At 37.2% G+C, this 20,420-nt stretch overlaps 1 protein-coding gene across 1 annotated transcript in view; it reads left to right on the forward strand.

Moving 5' to 3' along the window:
- tmem178bb (transmembrane protein 178Bb) overlaps window positions 1-20,420 on the forward strand; it is an 82,433-nt gene that overhangs the window by 28,076 nt on the left and 33,937 nt on the right. Inside the window, exon 3 of the mRNA XM_059505067.1 lies at window positions 14,403-14,516. Within this exon, the coding sequence (XP_059361050.1) occupies window positions 14,403-14,516 (114 nt within the window). The remainder of the gene's footprint in view (window positions 1-14,402; window positions 14,517-20,420) is intronic.

Below are 20,420 nucleotides of genomic sequence, written 5' to 3' on the forward strand. Positions count from 1 at the left end.
GGGAGTTATTGAGCCGGTCAATGCATCTCCCTGGATTTCTAACCTGGTCTTTGCAAAAAAAAAATCGTGAGGAATACGAGTATGTGTTGACCTGCGCTCTGTAAATAAGGCGGTTATCCCAGACAAGTACCCCTTACCCACAGCTGAGGAGCTCACTGCTTACTTCTATGGTTTAACAGTCTTCTCAAAACTGGACCTGAACTGGGCATCGCCCCTCTTCAGTCAAATATTGAGGCGATACACAGAATCCCAGAGCCCACCTCTTCCTCACAGGTGGCCTCATTTCTGGTGCATGACGGCCCATTACCTTCGTTTCTTGCCTCAGTACTCCCAAACCACGGCACCCCTTCGCCAGTTACTAAAGAAAGAAGAGCCATGGAACTGGACTAGTGCATGCTCCGAGGCCATTAGAACACTAAAGTCCCAGCTTACCACACCTCCAGTCTTAGCTCACTTCAATCCCGATAGTCAGCCTATCGTCACCTGCGATGCCTCCACACAGGCACTGGGAACAGTGCTGTCGCAGATGCAGTATGGAGTGGAAAGACCTATAGCATTTGCCCCCAGAGCTTTGACCCCCACGGAACAGCACTACTCTGTAGGTGAACGCGAGGCCCTTGCTTGTGTCTGGGCAACTGAACGATGGCATCTCTTCCTCTATGGTCGGCATTTCACTCTCCGCACGGACCATCAGGCTCTGACCACACTCTTGTCGGCCTCTGGCTCAGGTCATAAACCGCTGCGTCTGCACAGATGGGGTGAGCGTCTAAGGCAGTATGACTATCAACTCAAGTTCACACCAGGGAGGGACAACGTTGTTGCTGATCTGCTATCTCGATCAATTGAGGCACCCACACCAGCAGCCTCACCAGGAAATTATGACATGGAATCAGATCTCATTCAGATGCTACACACACCTCTGCAAGAATCGGTCTCCTTGGAGCAGCTGCAGAGGGAGTCCAAGTGTGACCCCACACTAACAACACTGCGCACATATATAGGCTCGGGTGCCCGAGGAGCTAAAACCTTTTGCTAAAGTACAAAATGAACTGTCATGCTGGGGCGATGTGTGTGTCTCTAGAGGCCTTTGTACAGTGGTGCCACGCAGCCTGCGCACACGCGTCTTATAAATGGCGCATGAGGGGAACTTGGGTATTGTAAATCTTAACCAAAGATGCCGAGACCTGGTTTGGTGGCCAGGCATTGATTGTGACATTGAAGGACTGGTCAGAGATTGTGAACCATGTCTACTCAGTGGAAAGACTGGACAACCGGTTTCACCCCCTTTGCAGCCTGTTCCATGGCCATCTCACCCATGGGAGCACCTTCAACTTGAAATCTGTGGGGAAATTCATGGCCACGGCGTTCCCCACCATCAGCGCTTTCTGGTGGTCGTGTATGATCTCCATTCTAAATGGCCTGAGGTAATACCAGCCATGACAGTTACAACACAGACCATCACTCAGATACTGGAGAGTCTGTTCGCTTGCTGGGGCATGCCCCGTGCCATCACTACTGACAATGGGCCACAGTTTACCTCTGCAGACTTCTCCAATTTCCTGTGCAGTAAAGGAATTAGGCATTTCCATGCCGCACTCTACCATCCCCAGGCAAATGGTGGAGTTGAAAGATTCAATCAAAGCCTTAAGAATGGCATTCGTGCACACCAGGCCCAGGGGTATACATTCCAAACAGCACTCAACTTAACGCTTATGCATTACAGAGCTAGCCAGCACACCACCACTCAGGCCTCTCCTGCTCTGCTTATGCTTGGCCGAGAGATGGACTTGCCATTGGACAGACTGAGACCACAGGAATTGTCAGCTACAGCCTTAGACGGCACCTGGGCAGCAGCCAAAGCTGCTGTAACTTCAAACCAGAGGCGAATGAAGGCCAACTTTGACAGAAGACACAAGGCCAAATCTAGTAAGATAACAGTTCTAGACTGGGTTCGGGTCCAGAGACCAGACCGTAGCAATAAAATGGCATCGTTTTGGTCTGAACCCCTCCAGGTGGATTGTCAGTTATGGCCTGCCACATTCTTGTTGAGCGATGGTTCTCGCTGGCATGCTAGCAGACTGCGGAAAGTGCCAAACCCTTTCAACTCACACATGTGCTCACAGACAAGGGAGCCTAGTGGAGGGCCAACACACAGCTCGGTTTTTGCACCACCATCACCGCTGCCAGTACAACCACAGGCAGGCCGAGTGCATCAAGGTTCCCCTGTCAGGGTGGTCCCGCATCAATCTCCACCAGCTGTGGGGCCTCAACCTCTTTATCCACTGCCTGATGGAAATCAGGAGGGCCAAGAAGTGCCGCAGTCAACAGTAACTGAGAGTCGGCCGATTCGAGCAAGAGCTCGTCCCGCATACCTAAAGGACTTTATCACAGACTTTAATGCTTAGGTGTTTGGTAATTTCTTATAGTTATAGCTTGAGAGAGCACAGTTTTGTTCTGTGAATGGGGGGGGGGGGGGGTTGTGTTCTACCATTAGGTTTTCGGGGTTACGAGGGGGTTAAGTTTTGCCTGCTGTTTTGCGCATGCGTGTGAGTGAGTGAGACAGAACTAGTAAAGTGATTATCCGTTCAGCTGTGCGTGCTTCCTGTTTAATAGCTAACTGAAATACTCCAACATAACAGGGACATCGGGCTATATAAGCGGCTGTCTCACCTAGGCAAACTGATTTAAGTTTTTTAAATTTACACCTATGTAGACCCTAAGACCCTATGGGTACAATACAATCATGCCATACTATCAGGAAGGATGACAGAGTATTCACCAAGAGCACTAAGAAGGACTTGAAACGAATACGTAAAATATCCCAGACCAGTCGGGGATGTAATGGAACCGGGATATTTATTTGGATGGTAGGGTCGCCTTAGACTTCCATCCAATGGCAGACACAGGTGTGCGGCCCCGGCTTCATCCACTGGAGGGATCTTCTCATAGCCCTTCTGCCCCGCACCGTCAACTGCAGTGAGGGCGTGATTGGCAGATGTTTTGAGCCGGGCAGAGTAAGGGGCATGCCACGACTTTGTGAGCTCCTCGTGGACCTCATGGAAGAAGGGTGTAGCTCGGTGTCCACAGAAGTCCTGGTGTCGACCGGCTGGGTAGACGTCAAGGGGGCGGCGTCCTGAGTTGAGCCCGACCAATCCTCAGCGTCTGAGGCTAATAATGACATGCTGTCATCTAGCGGTTCGTCTTCGGACCCACCGAATGAGACCTGGTTGTCGCAAAAATTTTAAGTTAAAATCTTTGATAACATTGTAGTTCATGTCAAATTATTCTACAAGCATATTTTTTCAGTAACAGGTCAGGTTACCAGGATAAAGCAAGTAACATTCGGCTGGTAATGTGATCTCAAAATGGCTGCTTCCATGAGAAGCCCCACTCTATGTAAAATAAAGCATCTTTTGTTAAGGTACTAATAACTCTGGAGGCCTAATCTCGTGTACATCATTTAAAAATTTTTTTTTTTCAAAAGTACCATCATTATTATTTGTGTGTGTGTGTGTGTGTGTGTGTGTGTGTGTGTAAAACAAGGTAAATTTACAACAAACTACTGAGTACACCTTTTAATTTAAGAAAAAACTTAAATTAAAAACCGTTTTACTGCAACTTTTACCTCAGTAAAACTATTATTTTTGCCCAAATAACATAACAGAAATAATAAAACAGTATGAAATACAGTTTGTAAAACCTTATGTAACTTATCTAGGCCTATTATCTAATGCTATTATCTTTTAGCATCATTAGCATCCTATTTTCTTCACTTTTGACACAATCTGGATCCCTAAAAATCATTAGGTTTCTTTCAGTGTACATGTTACTCTACAAATGAGATGTAGAGAAGAGAGGTGACAACTTTTCAACATTCAACCTCTGGACAAAGGCTCCTCAAACCAAAAGCATCCCATGGGAGCTTGAAGTTAGCATTGTGACTGCCATTATCAATTTGCTGCGCATGTCAGCAAAAAGATTTAATGGCAATGTGAAGTTTTCTCCTGCAGGAGTGAAGGACATTGTGTTGGCAGCCATTTTAAAGGCTTTAATTAAAGAGCTCTGCACCAGTGTCCAGATACTATCAGTCAGTAATGTCTGCCTATACTTCCATCTCCTGCACACAACAGATAATGATAATGCTGCTTTATATCAGCTCATTCTTTACAGCGAGCAAACTGAACTTGACAAACATAGTGGCTGGCATCAGAAACACACTCTGACAGTTTGTCAAAGACCAGAAATTGACTTTAACAGAGTGGTGATTAACTCAATAAACAAGGTTGTAGCCTAGTTCTAAAATTAATTCCATTTCAAGAAGTATGTTGCTCTAGCATATTAAGTACGGCCATTTAAGGCTTTTGCACACCCACAGATTTTGAAGAGAGCTTTGACTGGCCATTTTTCCACTGGATCAGGGTGAGATCTGCCACCCTCTGCAAGCTTGAGCTGAACAGCCGGCCGATGTAGACCACACACCAGCCCGAATTCATCCATCTTCATTCTCTAACACAGTGGCTTGAGGGCTTCTACCATGTACATACTGATTCTGGTGAATTACAAGAGACAAGCCACTCCAGAGGGAAGCATCCTGGCCCTTCAAAGACAGTGTGATGCTGTGGAGTGTAAAACTCTCAACATGATCCAGAGCAAACCAGGCTCAGTGTTCCCTGTCATCAACTCCTGAAGGCATGCCGTACTGTTTTCCGACAGATCTTCAATTGCAAAAGCTGAATATTAAAAGTATGGAATGAGATAATTGGGCACTTAGTATGAATATGGGCTTAGCACAACCATTAGAGCAAATTTTATAAAAGCCCTTGCAAATGAGTAATTTTGACAAACCGATTGTTTTTAATGATTCGTTCAAATGAATTCACAGTTGAAATAAAACTTAAAAAGAAGTTAAAAGGTTAAAAGTGTCTCAGAAGTTCACACAATGTTTTACCAACAATGTTTTACATTCATTTTGATGGTATTTTGGAATATTATACATTACCATTTATAGTTTTTTTTTTTTTTAAATGTTGTTTTGATTTTTTTTTTGAAAGAAGTCTTTTATTCTCACCAAGGGTACATTCATTTAAACGAAGATACAGTTATAAGTTATAACAGTAATATTACTGCAATTTAAAATAACTGTTTGCATATTTAATATATGATGATTTGGTTGTCAAGAGACATTTCATAATATATAATAATAATGTATTAACTGCTTTAAATAATAATAATAATAATAAAAATAAAACCCCAAACATTTGAATGGTAGTTTATGGCAATGCTATTTACTATGAAAACAAAATACAGAAGGACAAAACAAAATTATATTATTTTAAAATCATTACATCATTAATCATGATGGTATTTTGACAGAAACAAGCTTAATAAAATGTTTTTGAACTTTGAACTTTGTTCACAGTTGATTTTGTCTAAACATATAAGATATAACCTGCTAGGCTGACCTTATTTTAATTTAGTGATATTTACACATTAATCTAACTCTTTTGGCCAAAACAACTTGATAATAATGCAGACAGGTTAATTACTAGGTCGATCACTTAACAAAGACAAAACAGCTTTATGTCCCATCACAATCAACTTTTTTCAAGCATAATGTAAGATTAAAGGACATGCGTAGGTTTCCAGCATCCACTGTTAACAGTAAACAAGATTGTCCTCAGTGGCATCTGTGCATTGGCAAAATGAACTGCACATTACATTCATCATCATGTCATGTTCGGCGGCTGCACGAAGCATCTCTGAATTAATTTCACTTCACTTGTAAAGCAGAGACGATCTATCCTCACGTTCCCTGCAGCAACAGACTGATCTACCTGCACAAACCCACTACTGATGTGCTGTGTTGTAATTACAAGGACAATGACACACTGTCATCAGCTGGGCATTGAATACATGACTGTTATAACATCTCCAACCCCTTACAACCAACAACTGCACTTAACTGGTGTATCTCGCTGTTAATCCAGCTTGGTTTGGGTTCGGGGATCTGGGTCAACAAATAATGAGGTCAGGGTGTGTACTGCACCGCAGCGTCCATCTGGCAGCCCCACGTGTCTGTCTCTGCCAGTGATATGAAGGTCTAGAGGAATAAACAGAGTGGGCACACAAAGAGGCTGAAATATGTGAGAACCTGTTGGCTTTTTCAACATCGTATAGAAGCAGTATAAAACCTTGAGACATAGAACTATGAAACAGCAGGCATATATATATATGTGGTCTATATATATATATATATATATATATATATATATATATATGTGTGTGTGTGTGTGTGTGTGTGTACTTATAAAAAATTTAATATTTTATCATATATACATACACATTACAATAAATAATAATGATTAAGAAAATTACATTAAAATAATAATTTTATTATATATTTTTTCAGTACATTTATTTATTCCCATAGTTTTTTCCACCACTTTTATAATACATCTTTCTCTCTCTGTGTATATTTATTTGTTTTTCTATAGTTTGTTCAAAAAAGCTATTCAATACATATAAATCATGACAGTATTGAATGTGCCTTAACATTTCATTTAAAGAATAAAGGAAAGTACTAGATATTTTTATATGGTAATAGTAAATGCCATAATTTTCAGAATTTCATGAATGCTTTCAGATTGTTTTTAGTTAAATCATAGATCAATAGATTAATCGAATTGGCAAATATATTTTTAATTTGCTGCATGATTAATACATTATGGCATTTGTGTAATTTATCACATAATACACTCTAATTTTTCTTTTGTGGACATAATAAAATATTACACATACATATTTCCATTGCTACACAGAAATAAATAAAAATAAATAAAAAATTACAAATTGAAATGAACTCGAAAAAACACAGCAATTAGCACTGTGCTTCTCAAACAACGTTCCCAACTGAAAAATACTTAAACCACACATGCATTATGTCAGCCGTTGCTCCCTGGGGGCAAAGGCTAAAAAAATTAAATAAAATGATTGTATGATGACAGGAATCTTTCATGTCCATATGCGTGTGGGTGACAGCACACAGAGCAGAGTGGAGTGGAATCTTGACTCATGGACAGAGTTATGCCAAAAGCCTCTCTCAGTCTTTATCACAAGCCTTTATCTTCATCATAAGGACAGAGACCACCATGAGGCTCATTTATAATTAGACTGTGGAGTGTTGGGTCAAACACTATGAGTCAGCTAGATGATAATGCCGCTCTGGGACTGTTAGTGTCAAGCATGGCTTACTCCAGCTTTGATGAAGGACTCATATCTCGCTATGTCATAAAGGTCTGCACATGGCACAACGACTTTGGAATTGCAAGATTTTTCTAAAAAACATAACTACTAGTGAGGAAAATTGTTAAAATGCAATAAATAAATATTTAAATTAAATATTAGATACAGAATTATTAAATATTGAATTGAACAGCATTACAGTTATGTTTCTGAAGACTGGTTGAAACTTATATTAATCACAATTATTTAAAAAAAAAATAAAAAAAAATTAATGTATCTTCCCAAATAGCTATTATTTTATCTTTTCTGTTTTATCTGTTCTCGTTAACTATATCTTGCTCAATGCTGAATATAAGGCAGTATTCTCTGTAAAACTACTTTGTAGTATTGTTTCATGTAAAAAGCTATGTATAAATTATTTTGTAAATAAATCGGTTTAATCAAGCGTGCCAATCTGCAGTCAAAAACTTTTGCATACTGATCACAAAACTGAATAATGTCAAAGTGTTGAATATACCAAATTAGATTTATGTAATAAAATAATTTCATGTACATAATTTACTTAAGTGGTTAAGCTGTTAAATTAAATTAAATTAAATTAAATTAAATTAAATTAAATTAAATTAAATTAAATAATAAAATAGTCTGAAATATGTTAATAACATACATTTCGGCCTGCAGTGGAGGGTTCTACAAGGATTTAGAGTTTTTAAATATATAAACTACTGTTTCTCTTCAGGTTTTTGCATCTAGCATTACTTATCCTGCAGTAGAGGGCTAAACAAATACTGTCAACTTAATCCAAATAAATGTTTCCTTGCATTTTAACAAATTCTTGTAGCCTCAGTACACTATAAGACTGTATAAAAGCTAATAAAATAATATTTAGCATAAACAGGGCTTATACATAAAAATATAGCTCCCTTTATATTTTAAGAAGGGGATTCCACACATTGAGATTTCAGTGAATCTTATAGTGTAATGAAGTTCGAAAAGCCTTTGTTTAGTGTATCACCAAACAAGGGAAGACCACACAGGCTATCATTAGAAAGAAACACCAAATCTGTCATTCCTCTGTGAAACAGCTTCGGCAGTGTATTTGACTCGAACACTAAGGCAACATGAACAGTGTAATGATGACTAATGCTCACCACTGAACAAAGGGAATTTGCAGCACATGGCAGCAGCGCGGCTGCAAGACTGTAGCACAGGGGGGAGTTTATGATTAATGGAAATAAATATGAAAATCATCACATCAGCCCTGCCACCTGATCACTCTCGCCTCCACAACTGCGTTACTGCTTAGCAAACAACTACATCACTAGAACAGATACAGCCCTCGGTTCTGTTCAGTGTGAGCAATACACTCCTGCTGGAGTCAGTGGCAATGACGCCAAATATCTCCTGACAGAGAGGTCAGGATTAATCCAGCACTACATTTGGACATGCCTTTTATTTTTTCGCTTTGAATAAAACATTTTGTCTCTCTGAAGGCCTGACCTCTAATAAAGTCTTTAAGTAATTCTTGCACTGCCCTACATGTTAAGGGGATGTATAATTACTTGAAGCATGTCAGATGTTTATATACATTTATTACACAGATCTGTGTGATACTTGATTCTGATTGGTCAAACATGGCTTTCTGCAGTTGAATATATTTTTGTGAAGTGATTGCTAAACTAAAGGATGTCCCCTGCAGCAATTTACAGTTTCTTTCTTCTCACATAACACAATTTCATGCCCATTTATTTACTTATTGGCAAATATACCGATATTGCTAAAATAAAACAAATTAGAAAAGTTTTAAATAAATATATATAAAGGAAAACTATAAAATCACTTTAAATAAAATTGTAAAATGAAACAACATTTTGCTAAGACATCATGTGATTAGAGGAAAGAAAACCTGATTACTAAAGGGTAAATTGTTATAATGCTAAAAATATATCATATCAATTGTTTCAATATTTACAGCATTTGCTATAATTACAGTTATAATACAAATACATTTAAAGTGTCTTAGTGTCTTGAATATATATATATATAAAAAATCCTTTGTTATGGTCTGTCAAATGTTGCTTTTTTATGGTCAGATATTTTTTTTTATCTTCTCAAATAATAATTTCATGCACTTTATGTGGTTCTTTGGTAAGTAGCCAGCCATTATTGCAAATAAATTGAAATAGAACAGTCTTGAATATTTATAAATAAACAATTTTGTTAATTTTATAGCCTCCAAAGGGGATTTCTACAAGGATCCAGAGTTATTGAATATATAAACAATTGTACTAAATATGAGACACGGTTTTGTTGTTTACGTTTGTGATTGTTATTTTTTTTAAATGACCTGTTAGAGGATATTAACATCTGCTCTTACATTACCTCAAAATTAATGTGTTGTATTAATCTCTCTGTGCCACTTTCAAATTGGTATATTTTGCAGAAATAAGAGGAGATAAAGTTAATCCCCTTTGAGTCAGTATTAAAGCAGCAACAGTGGTGACTTTGCATATACTTTAGTGATATTATGTTACACCACACAACATCGATCCAGATCACATGTAATGAGGACTCTGGACACATCTCATTGATCGTAAGCCAAGTCAGAAATCAGTCCTTCCTCAAGTTGAGCAGTGCTGTTGTTGTCGATATAGGTTTTTCTTAGAAAGGTTTTGCTCATTACTAGGCATGTATCGGCCAGAGGAGGGAAAAAGTGAAGTGAGGGGCTCATGAATTATTGATAGAAACACTGGCAAAATGGCAAAGTGACATTCCAGAGAATCCAGAGGAAATTCAAACACGAGGTTCAGGGGTGATTCATTTTGTGACTGTGCCTTCGCACCTCGGCTGGCAATGTGTGGAACGTGTCACAAATGGATTATTTAAACTGCACTCATTTATATCTTTTGAAATTTGGCTGAGCAGACACATTAGCTGTGGATAATGGCAGTGATTAATCCTGGAGTAAACAGCTGAAAATGCCCTTCAGAAAGAAAAAAAAAAACGAAATATAAAATGTCCTTTCTCACTCTGTGATAGTTAAAGCAAAGGGAGACAGGTTGGAGATTCATAAATAAGTAAGAGACTCCTCCAGTCTGCCAAATCCCTGTCTGCAGACTTTAGATTAGAACAATGAGCAGAAACGCAGACAGCACAGGAGAGTCTGCCAAAGAAACAGTACTTGCTGAGTCTCTCTCTCTCTCTCGCTATATATATATATATATATATATACACACACACAACAATACTCAGGTAGGCTGTGGGGTTTAAACGATACTCAATTGGTAGGCTACTAAGGGCCCAAAATGTGCCAAGATAATATCCTCCACACCATTACACCAGTAGCAGCCTGAACCAATAACACAAGGCAGGATGGATCTATACTTTAATGTTATTTACGCCAAATTCAGACCCTACCACCTGAATATCTCATTAGACCCATCAGACCAGGCAACCTTTTTCCAAAGTTATTTTGTCAAATTTTAATGAGCCCGGGCCAATCGTAGCCTCAGATTCCTCTTCTTGGCTGACAGGTGTGGTCTTTTGCATTGCTCGGTTGTAACAAGTGGTTATTTGAGTTGCCTTTCTATCAGTTTGAACCAGTCTGTTCATTCTCCTCTGACCTTTGGCATCAACAAGGCATTTTTTTTCACCCATAGACCTGCCACTCTCTGGATATTTTCTCTTTTCAGACCATTCCCAGGAAACCCTAGAGATGGTTGCACATAAAAATCGCAGTAGATCAGCAGTTTCTGAAATACTCAGAACAGCCCATCTAGCACAAACAGCCATGCCACGTTCAAAGTCACTTAATTCATCTTTCTTCTCCATTCTGATGTCAGTTTTAAACTTCAGCTGATCATCTTGACCATGTCTACATGCCAAAATGCATTGAGTTCATGCTGGCTGATTAGATATTTACAAGTAGTTGTACAGGTGTACCTAATAAAGTGGTCGGTAAGTTTATATACACATATCCATATTAGGACTGGCCATTTAATGTTAAATTATGACAATTAATTAGTACAGCAAATTTATTCAAGGGAAGCCAAGTGACCTTTCATTGACTGGCTCATAGAAGGACTGCAGATAATGCTGGGAGTGTAGCTTGGCAACATTAATGCAGATTCTGTAAATAGATATTTTTATGCCAGTTAAGCCATATAAAAAACAGCTTGACACAAGCATTGCAATGTTAAAAAGAGATGAAAGCTCACAAGTCAGTGGCCCTAACTGAACTCAATAGCTCCCTATTTGAGTCACACATCCAAACTAAAGTAAGTGCCATGTGTTCCGGTGGCACTTTAAAATCTGCGATGCCTTTAGCTTTCTTTGGCATATTTAAAATCTATTCAATTCTCCCAGGCTTCGCTGGCCATCAAAAAAATCTTTACCCAGGAACACTGCTGTCTGGTCAGCCTGAAAGAAAGATGGTTTTGGTTTACACTCGGTCGTTGACCCGATCGGCTTCTGTTCCACAGGGATACACAGGGCCAAGATCAATCTGTTTTACAAGCCTGTGTTACGGAAGATGTTTGCAGAGTTGCTTGTTAAACCCAGCGTAATCCATGTTTGATGATGAAATTTGTCATTTTATTATGATATTGAAACAACAATCTTCTGGACCAGCTTAATATGCAGAGACTACAAGCAATTGAATGCAACTGAAAAGTAGATATATCTTATAAAAAATGTATGTACATGTCAGTATACTTTAAATAACAAGTATTATATTAGTAGAATGTAATATTGTATAATAACATAAAAAGTACAATGAAAATTAATATAACATTACACTATCAATAATTTATCATTAGTATATATATATATATATATATATATATATACATACATATATATATATATATATATATATACACATATATATATATATATATATATATATATATATACATATATATATATTTATATATACACCACCACACCACTGAAATTACGTAAATTATAAGTAAATTACGTTAGAAGTATGTTACTACTGATAGTATACACATTATAATAGCCTAAGTGTAATATAAAAGTATATTAGTATATTAAATATTGCAACTATGGTCACACGTTAGTGTCTAATTCTCACTATCTCACGATTTTTGCCTCAAACTCCTAATTTGCTGCTTATACATAGTTAGTAAGGTAGTTGTTAGGTTTAGATATGGGGTAAGATAAGGGAAAAATATTGTCACACAGAAAAAGGCATTATTATGTGCTTTATAAGTACTACTAAAACATGCTAGTAATATGCATGCCAATAAGCAACTAGTTAATAGGGAAAATTGGATCTTAAATTAAAGTGTTAGCATATTGTACATACACACACTTTTTTGTTATTTTTGTAAGATAAATCTGATTACAGTGACACTAGTAGAGATCCACTCTACTAGCGTATCCAGTTTCAACTTGTGACACTAATGATTTGTTAATAAATGTGACACTAGATCTTCCCCTGGTAACACAACATAGATTTTAGCTGGTCTAGCGGTCCCTGGAAGACAGATTCAGGCACTGGGACTATAATTCTTTTTTTGGATGATACAGGTTGCAATTTTCTATCTGCAGAGTTTCATAATCAACAGGAAATGATATCCTGGACAATAGTGCAAGCTGGAATGATTGCTGGCGTGTACCCGTTAGGACACAGAAATATGTACCATTATCTTTGTCAGCCCTTTTTCACCGCTGATCAGTGCATGTGCACTGAAGACACATGAGCACATCAATCCTGTCTAAAGGGGACAATGTGTGCAGGCCTCGTTCTAAAGGCCATATCATTCACAAACACATTTCACAGTGCTCTCAAATTCAATCATTTCAGACACTATGTCACATTTCTCATTCGCCAAAGCTTGAGAGGTACGCTGTACAAGTCGACCAGAAAGCCTCAAAATACACTGCAGAAAAGGGATTTCAAATGTGACACAAGCTACAGGAAACCACCATTTAATTAGAAACAAAGAGAAACACAATCGCACGACTTTGTAAATGTTGAGAAAGCCTCCTGGGATGCTAAAGAAATGAGATCTGTACTTTCTGAAAGAGAAAGAAAGATAAAATCAAAGAGGTGAAGATTTGTATTCTTCGGATCATGCTAAATACAGTGAAATGGAAACCTCTAGCAGGAGAGTGTGGTGGAATATACATATAAAAAGATAAAACATGCACTATTGTTGTTCTAATTGTCAATGCAATATGCTGACTGATGGTTTGTCATTACATTTGTTAGCATTATAGACATGATTCACTTAAAAGAATAGTTCACCCAAAAATGAAAATTTGCTGAAAATCTCCTTACCCTCAGGCCATCCAAGATGTAGATTAATTTGTTTCTTCATCAGACCAGATTTGGAGAAATTTAGCATTGCATCGCTTGCACACCAATGGATCCTATGCAGTGAATGGGTGTCGTCAGAATGAGAGTTCAAACAGCTGATAAAAACATTGGATAATCAAGTAATCCACATTACTCTAGTTCATCAATTTATGGCTTGCAAAGCAAAAAGCTGCAACAAATTCATCATTAAAAATAGTCAATTTTAAACCATTGCTTCCTTTTAAATTACCGTTTATGAGTCCTCTATCCCAAAAAAACTAGATTTTCCATTGGAAAAGTGGTTTAATCTGAATCAGGGAAGAAATATGCACAGATCTAGCATTGTTTATAAGTGTAAAACATTACAAAATAAATATATCACTGGATTTTCATGTGAGGGGACAATAGGGGATGGACTTTTTCACTAAAAGAAGCATTACTTTTGTATTAGGACCAGAAGCAACTGTTTAAAATTAAAACACTTAATTGATGGATTTGTTTCTTTAAAACACTTGGCTTTTGACCTCACGAGATGTTAACTAGTGGGCTGGAGCCATGTCAATTGTTTTTGTGGATTACTGTGTATTTATCAGCTGTTTGGTTCTCATTCTGACGGCACCAATTCAGTGTATAAGATCCAGTGGTGAGCAAGCGATCTAAATATGTTCTGATGAAGAAACAAACTCATCTACATCTTGGATGACCTGAGGGAGAGTAAACTGTCACTTTAGGGTGAATTATTCCTTTAACGTCTTTATAAACAAAATTTCTGATTTGTCTTTCCATACATGAACAAATCTTATTTTACAAGTACTTTATCCTTCTCTACTTACAGGGTCCATTGCAAGATGCTCCTATATTAAGTACCACTACTCCTCGGCCACAATACCCAAGAATCTCTCTTACAACATCACCAAGACCATACGTCAGGACGAGTGGCACTCTCTGCGTGAGTAACATTCATTCATAATTATACAGTGGGACCTCTACATTCCTTGTTTTAAACAACTAAAGCATTAATGTGTCTGCTAGCTTGACTAAGTTACATTTATAGTACGAATCAGTGTATAGTTTATCCTTTAGTGCTGAGATAAGCACTTTGTAAACCGTACAAACTGTAATCATCCCTGACCTAGTGAACTCATTTACTCAGACATAATAACTTGCTAAGGTCAAGCCGTGGTGATGCAACATGTTTCTATTTCATTAATTTCCTTCACGCCAGCTCTTTGTAGATTTTAAGATATAGATGAGGTGATTTGTTGTTGGTTTGTGGAAGGAAGAAGTAGGGTACATATCTCAAAGTCAGATGTACCTTGTTGACCCACTTTTGCTCAGTTCCCACCCTCTCCATGAAAGGAAATTATGAACATGCTTATTATAGAGAAGTGGTGGAAAAAATTTGCTAATACAGAGAGTGGGCCATTAGTGTGCAATCTGACCTGCAGAAAGCTCAGAAAAACTGTAAAGCCCATTATTCAGAATATATATTTAGATATGCAATACCTTGATTGTTTGTTTATTAAATATTTGAGATACATGCTATTTATAAATCCATTCTGCTCATAAAAATAAAAAATAAAACACATAGTTCAATAAATATATCTGTTTTTATAAGCAGTAAGTGTATATAAAATAAAAACTACTATTAAAATATATTATAAAATAAATAGTACACATCAAGAGTTTAATATTACTATTAAAATGTGTAAGTGTATAAAGAGTGAGTATATATATATATCTATATATATATATATATATATATATATATATCTATATATATATATATATATCTATATATATATATATATATATATATATATATACAGTTGCTGGTCATATAATTATAATATTATCGAAAAGTTGTATATTATATTCATTCATTACACACAGACTGATATATTTCAAATGTTTATTTCTTTTAATATTGATGATTATAACTGACAACTAAAGGAAATCCCAAATTCAGTATTTCAGAAAATTAGAATATTACTTAAGACCAATACAAAGAAAGGATTTTTAGAAATCTTGGCCAACTGAAAAGTATGAACATGAAAAGTATGAGCATGTACAGCACTCAATACTTAGTTGGGGCTCCTTTTGCCTGAATTACTGCAGCAATGTGGTGTGGCATGGAGTCAATCAGTCTGTGGCACTGCTCAGGTGTTATGAGAGCCCAGGTTGCTCTGGTAGTGGCCTTCAGCTCTTCTGCATTGTTGGGTCTGGCATATCACATCTTTCTCTTCCCAATACCCCATAGATTTTCTATGGGGTTAAGGTCAGGCGAGTTTTCTGGCCAATTAAGAACAGGGATACCATGGTCCTTAAACCAGGTACAGGTAGCTTTGGCACTGTGTGCACGTGCCAAATCCTGTTGGAAAATGAAATCTGCATCTCCATAAAGTTGGTCAGCAGCAGGAAGCATGAAGTGCTCTAAAACTTCCTGGTATACGGCTGCGTTGACCTTGGACCTCAAAAAACACAGTTGACCAACACCAGCAAACCATCACTGACTGTGGAAACTTTACACTGCACCTCAAGCAACGTGGATTGTGTGCCTCTCCTCTCTTCCTCCAGACTCTGGCACCCTGACTTCCGAACGAAATGCAAAATTTACTTTCAACAGAGAACATAACTTTGGACCACTCAGCAGCAATCCAGTCCTTTTTGTCTTTAGACGCTTCTGACGCCATCAAGAGTGGCTTGAAACAAGGAATGCGACAGCTGAAACCCATGTCTTGCATACATCTGTGTATAGTGGTTTTCCTTAGTTGTCAGTTATAATCATCAAAATTAAAAGAAATAAACATTTGAAATATATCAGTCTGTGTGTAATGAATGAATATAATATACAAGTTTAACTTTCTGAATGGAATTAGTGAAATAAATCAACTTTTTGATGATATTCTAATTATATGACCAGCACCTGTGTGTATATATATATATATATATATATATATATATATATATATATATATATATATAATTTAAATATAGTTTAATTTGAATTAAATTCATTGTAATCAGTTACTTTAGATCTGTTTTGCATTTATCTTGCCAGATTGAATTGGTTTATTTCAGTGGTTATTATTATAAATGTTAAAAAATGATTGTGCTGCTTAATATCTTTATGGCAAACATTTTTGATGAACAGAAAGTTCAAATCACATATTTAAAATAGAAATATTCTGTAAAGTTGTAATGTCTTTACTGTCACTTTTGATTCATTTAATGTGTCATTGCTGAATAAAAGTAAATTAAAGCTTAGCTTGGGGAACAAATTTTCATTAAAAACAGGACTTGAGGAAGCATGCAATACAACAAGCTTGTCTAAATATGGCTCTTCTGCGTGAACCACACAACAACAGAGCTTCTCCTTTCAGTCTGACGTCCACAGTTGTGACACTGGCTTTCACTACAGTTTACAAAATTTACACTGAGTGGGGAGCGTGTAAATCTACACAAAAGGCCTTCTCCTTTGAGGGTATTGGCTTTTTTGAAACCCTCTTAAGGGATGAGACTGTGCTTTGGCACTGCTGTGTATCACGGACAGATGAAAAAAGCAGGATACAGCATGCCCTCAAACTTTCATGTGGTCACCCTCCAATGCTCTGCGGAGATCAACCTCTGTCAGGTGACTGAAGAGACACCTCTCCTTTAACCCCCAAACCCACCAGTCTCTACACCTCCATCTCTCTTTTTCCTCATTTTCCAAAGCTTCAGCATGGAGGGTTATGAAAGCAGAGATGCATAAATGAAACTGCAGGAAAAAGAGAGCTCTCAGTGCAGTCGAGTGAGACAGATGAAAGATCTCGGAGGTGCCAAACATTTCTTGTGGCTTATATTTTGTGCTCAATATCTGGTTCATGTGAACTTAAAATTCTGTAAATTGCCCTGTACTTTTTGATATCAGAATTTGACCAAAGACCCCAGAACCCTCTCCCGGTGTGTGTTCAATAAGTCTGTCATTTGACCTATACTATATAAAGAAAGATGTGGAAGGGTCAATTTGTCAGTTAAGGTCAGGCTGAGATGTTTAATGTTCTTATTATGGCTTACACAGCTGAACCAACAAATCAAACAATCAGATAAAGTCCTTTCCTGTGGCGAGAGAACCCTAAATGTACTCCATTGAGTGCCATATTGATTTTGGGGATGCCAGGAGAGGTCAGGAGATCAAGAACTCTCCATTAGTGGACATTGAGAAGTAAATGACTCTACTCTAGTGCTGTCTGGAAAACTATTGTGTCTGAAACTGGGTAACACTGTCAAAAAAGGGCCAAAAAGAATCCCTAGATGTCTCAACTGGCCACTGGTGAAGGTGTGAGATCAAAGCTTGTGTTTTGTTGTGATGTCTAGAATCAACAGAACAGGTAACACTCCAGCATCACGGGCAACTTGTGTTGTTTTTGCTTGTGTCTCACTCGGATGAGAACCGAGACCTGACATTTCTTAAAGTGTGTGAAATTGAACAATGGGAGGTAAGAACATTTCCTGCGCTTTCATAATGCTCATCTGCTCGCGAGTGACATCAGCAAAACTTCAGAAGGCTGTGGGATATACACAACACTCATTTGTACTTGTCAGTCAACACACCAGGAAACCGACTATACAAGCAAGAAAGTCACAAAAGACGATACAACTTCTATTATACGGAATTTGAAAGCAAAAGATGAGACTCCACAGAAGCCAAAATCACTTGTTTTTACAGATGGGCGGCATATACAGCTCAAAACTGCGAATGGTTTTGGTATTTCGGCTTTAAATGAAGACGGCTTGGTTCAATAACTTCAGCAGCTTAGGGATTTCATAAGATCAAAAGGAAGCACCAAAAATGAGCAGCAGGAAGCTGTCAATGAACATGACAGGAAATAATCTGCTGTGATGTGTAAAGGTGCCCAAAATAGGCAAATTATGATCTTGGTTTCCAAATCCTCCAGATCTCAGTGCACTCAATAGGAAAATGCTTAGTGCTTCAGAGAGCAATGAGAGTCATGGATTTAAAAAGCAAAAGACAAGAAGAAATAAAAAAAAGATTTTACAAAGCTACTATTATTAGGGTCAGTCAATTAAAAATGTATTCATTTAATCAAATCAATTACATGATATACTGAATATGATATGCTTTAATTACAATTAAACACACATCATGCAATTAATCACATATATCAATATTATTTGTTAAATGTATGTTATGAGTAAATTATTCAATGTAATTAATTTATTTAAATGAGATGCTGATTAATCAAATTTATCACTAATATCACTCGACATTTTACAATTACATGCCAGTTATTTTAATTAAAACACATTAAGTAAAAAGTAATCACATAAATCAGATCAAATTGTATTTTATTTAAATAACATTAATTTAACCTTAAACTTTTTTTTTATTTGATAAATATTCTTAATTGATCAAAAAATCACATATATTGGTACATCTTTAACTTAGAAAAGCCCCCAATGAAGATTAAATGATATTATAGTGGCAGACAAAAGTATTTTAATACTTGACAGCTCATATTCTTTAAAGCCACATACTTTACTGAAGCTGTTTCTTATGCGAAACGTTAGTTGATAGCTTGATGATTGTTGTCTTGGGACCCTGCTAAAAACAGGACCTGTAATGACATACTAACATCCTAAGCGGTAATTTAGTCTTTACCCCAGAGTGGGATACGCAGAGGAAATTAATTGTTAAGTGTAATTAACTGTCACTGCTGTAATCAGACACTATTAAGGTGGGATGGAGCAATTTGTATCATCTCTGTACTTACATTTAAACTGCTTCAGCATTAACTTTCATTGTATTTATTCTACTTAGTGGACTTTGAATGTGTCCACCACAACACAGCATTAGGCTCTCTGCACACTGGTGATTTAATCTCCTCTAGAGAAGACATTTCCATGTGTCTAGGCAATAATAAATGGAAATTGTAAATGGTGTCATCATGCAAACCATCTGGGCCTGGCATGAACAAGGACATCATTACAGCACACACCAGAGGAGCCGAGGGAGCAGTTGAGGAATCTTTCAACTGTGATTTGGCATTTTGACATCCATGATCATTAAATTTTCTTTCAAAAGTTGAGAGACCTTTTCCTCCGTGGTAGGTGAACCATCAATAGCCATTCTGACAGGTAGAGACTGATCTTTTGTTGACCTCTTTCATTCAGAAGTCAAGGAGCTGAGATGCACCAAATAACAGTATATGTAATCACATATTGACAGAGCAGAGGGAGAAGTGAACATGGAACAGAATTTATGACATTTCACTTCTGTTATGTGTTGTAAACAAGATATTCAATGGAAAAAGATGGACTTTTTGTCCATTAATTGGATTGTGAAAAGTGGTCTCTATATGACAAGTGGGCTTGAAATGCAAGAGGGTTTCAGATGTATCTTTCTTAAGACCATGATCATTTACACAAAAGCAAATAGGGTACATTTTGATTTTAATGTCGGCTTAAAATAAAAAGTCTTAATTATAAGATTATTTAATCCCAGGCTCATTGGAAATATGTGCTTGTGACAACTCAAAATTACATTTGAAACAAAGTGAAGTTTCAGTGAATGGAAATTTTTACGCAAAAAAGTAAATATATCTGGTTATAATGCTCGTGTTTAAAAATAACCTACCATAAATCTAACCTAGTGTTAACAAAAGCAGTTATTATTGTGACTTCGTGCTTCACATCACAATTGCAATGCTGTACCAGGTGAGCTAGCAAGTAAGTTTACTATGTTAGAAAATCCGTACATATGGAATTGGTTATGTGATGCAAACATCAAAATGTATTAGTTTCAAATCATGTGCTATGGTAAAAGCAAAATGAAGTCGGGACACAGTAT

The sequence above is a fragment of the Carassius carassius genome, chromosome 22 (assembly GCF_963082965.1).
Source record: "Carassius carassius chromosome 22, fCarCar2.1, whole genome shotgun sequence".
In the NCBI taxonomy this organism is placed as follows: Eukaryota; Metazoa; Chordata; class Actinopteri; order Cypriniformes; family Cyprinidae; genus Carassius; species Carassius carassius.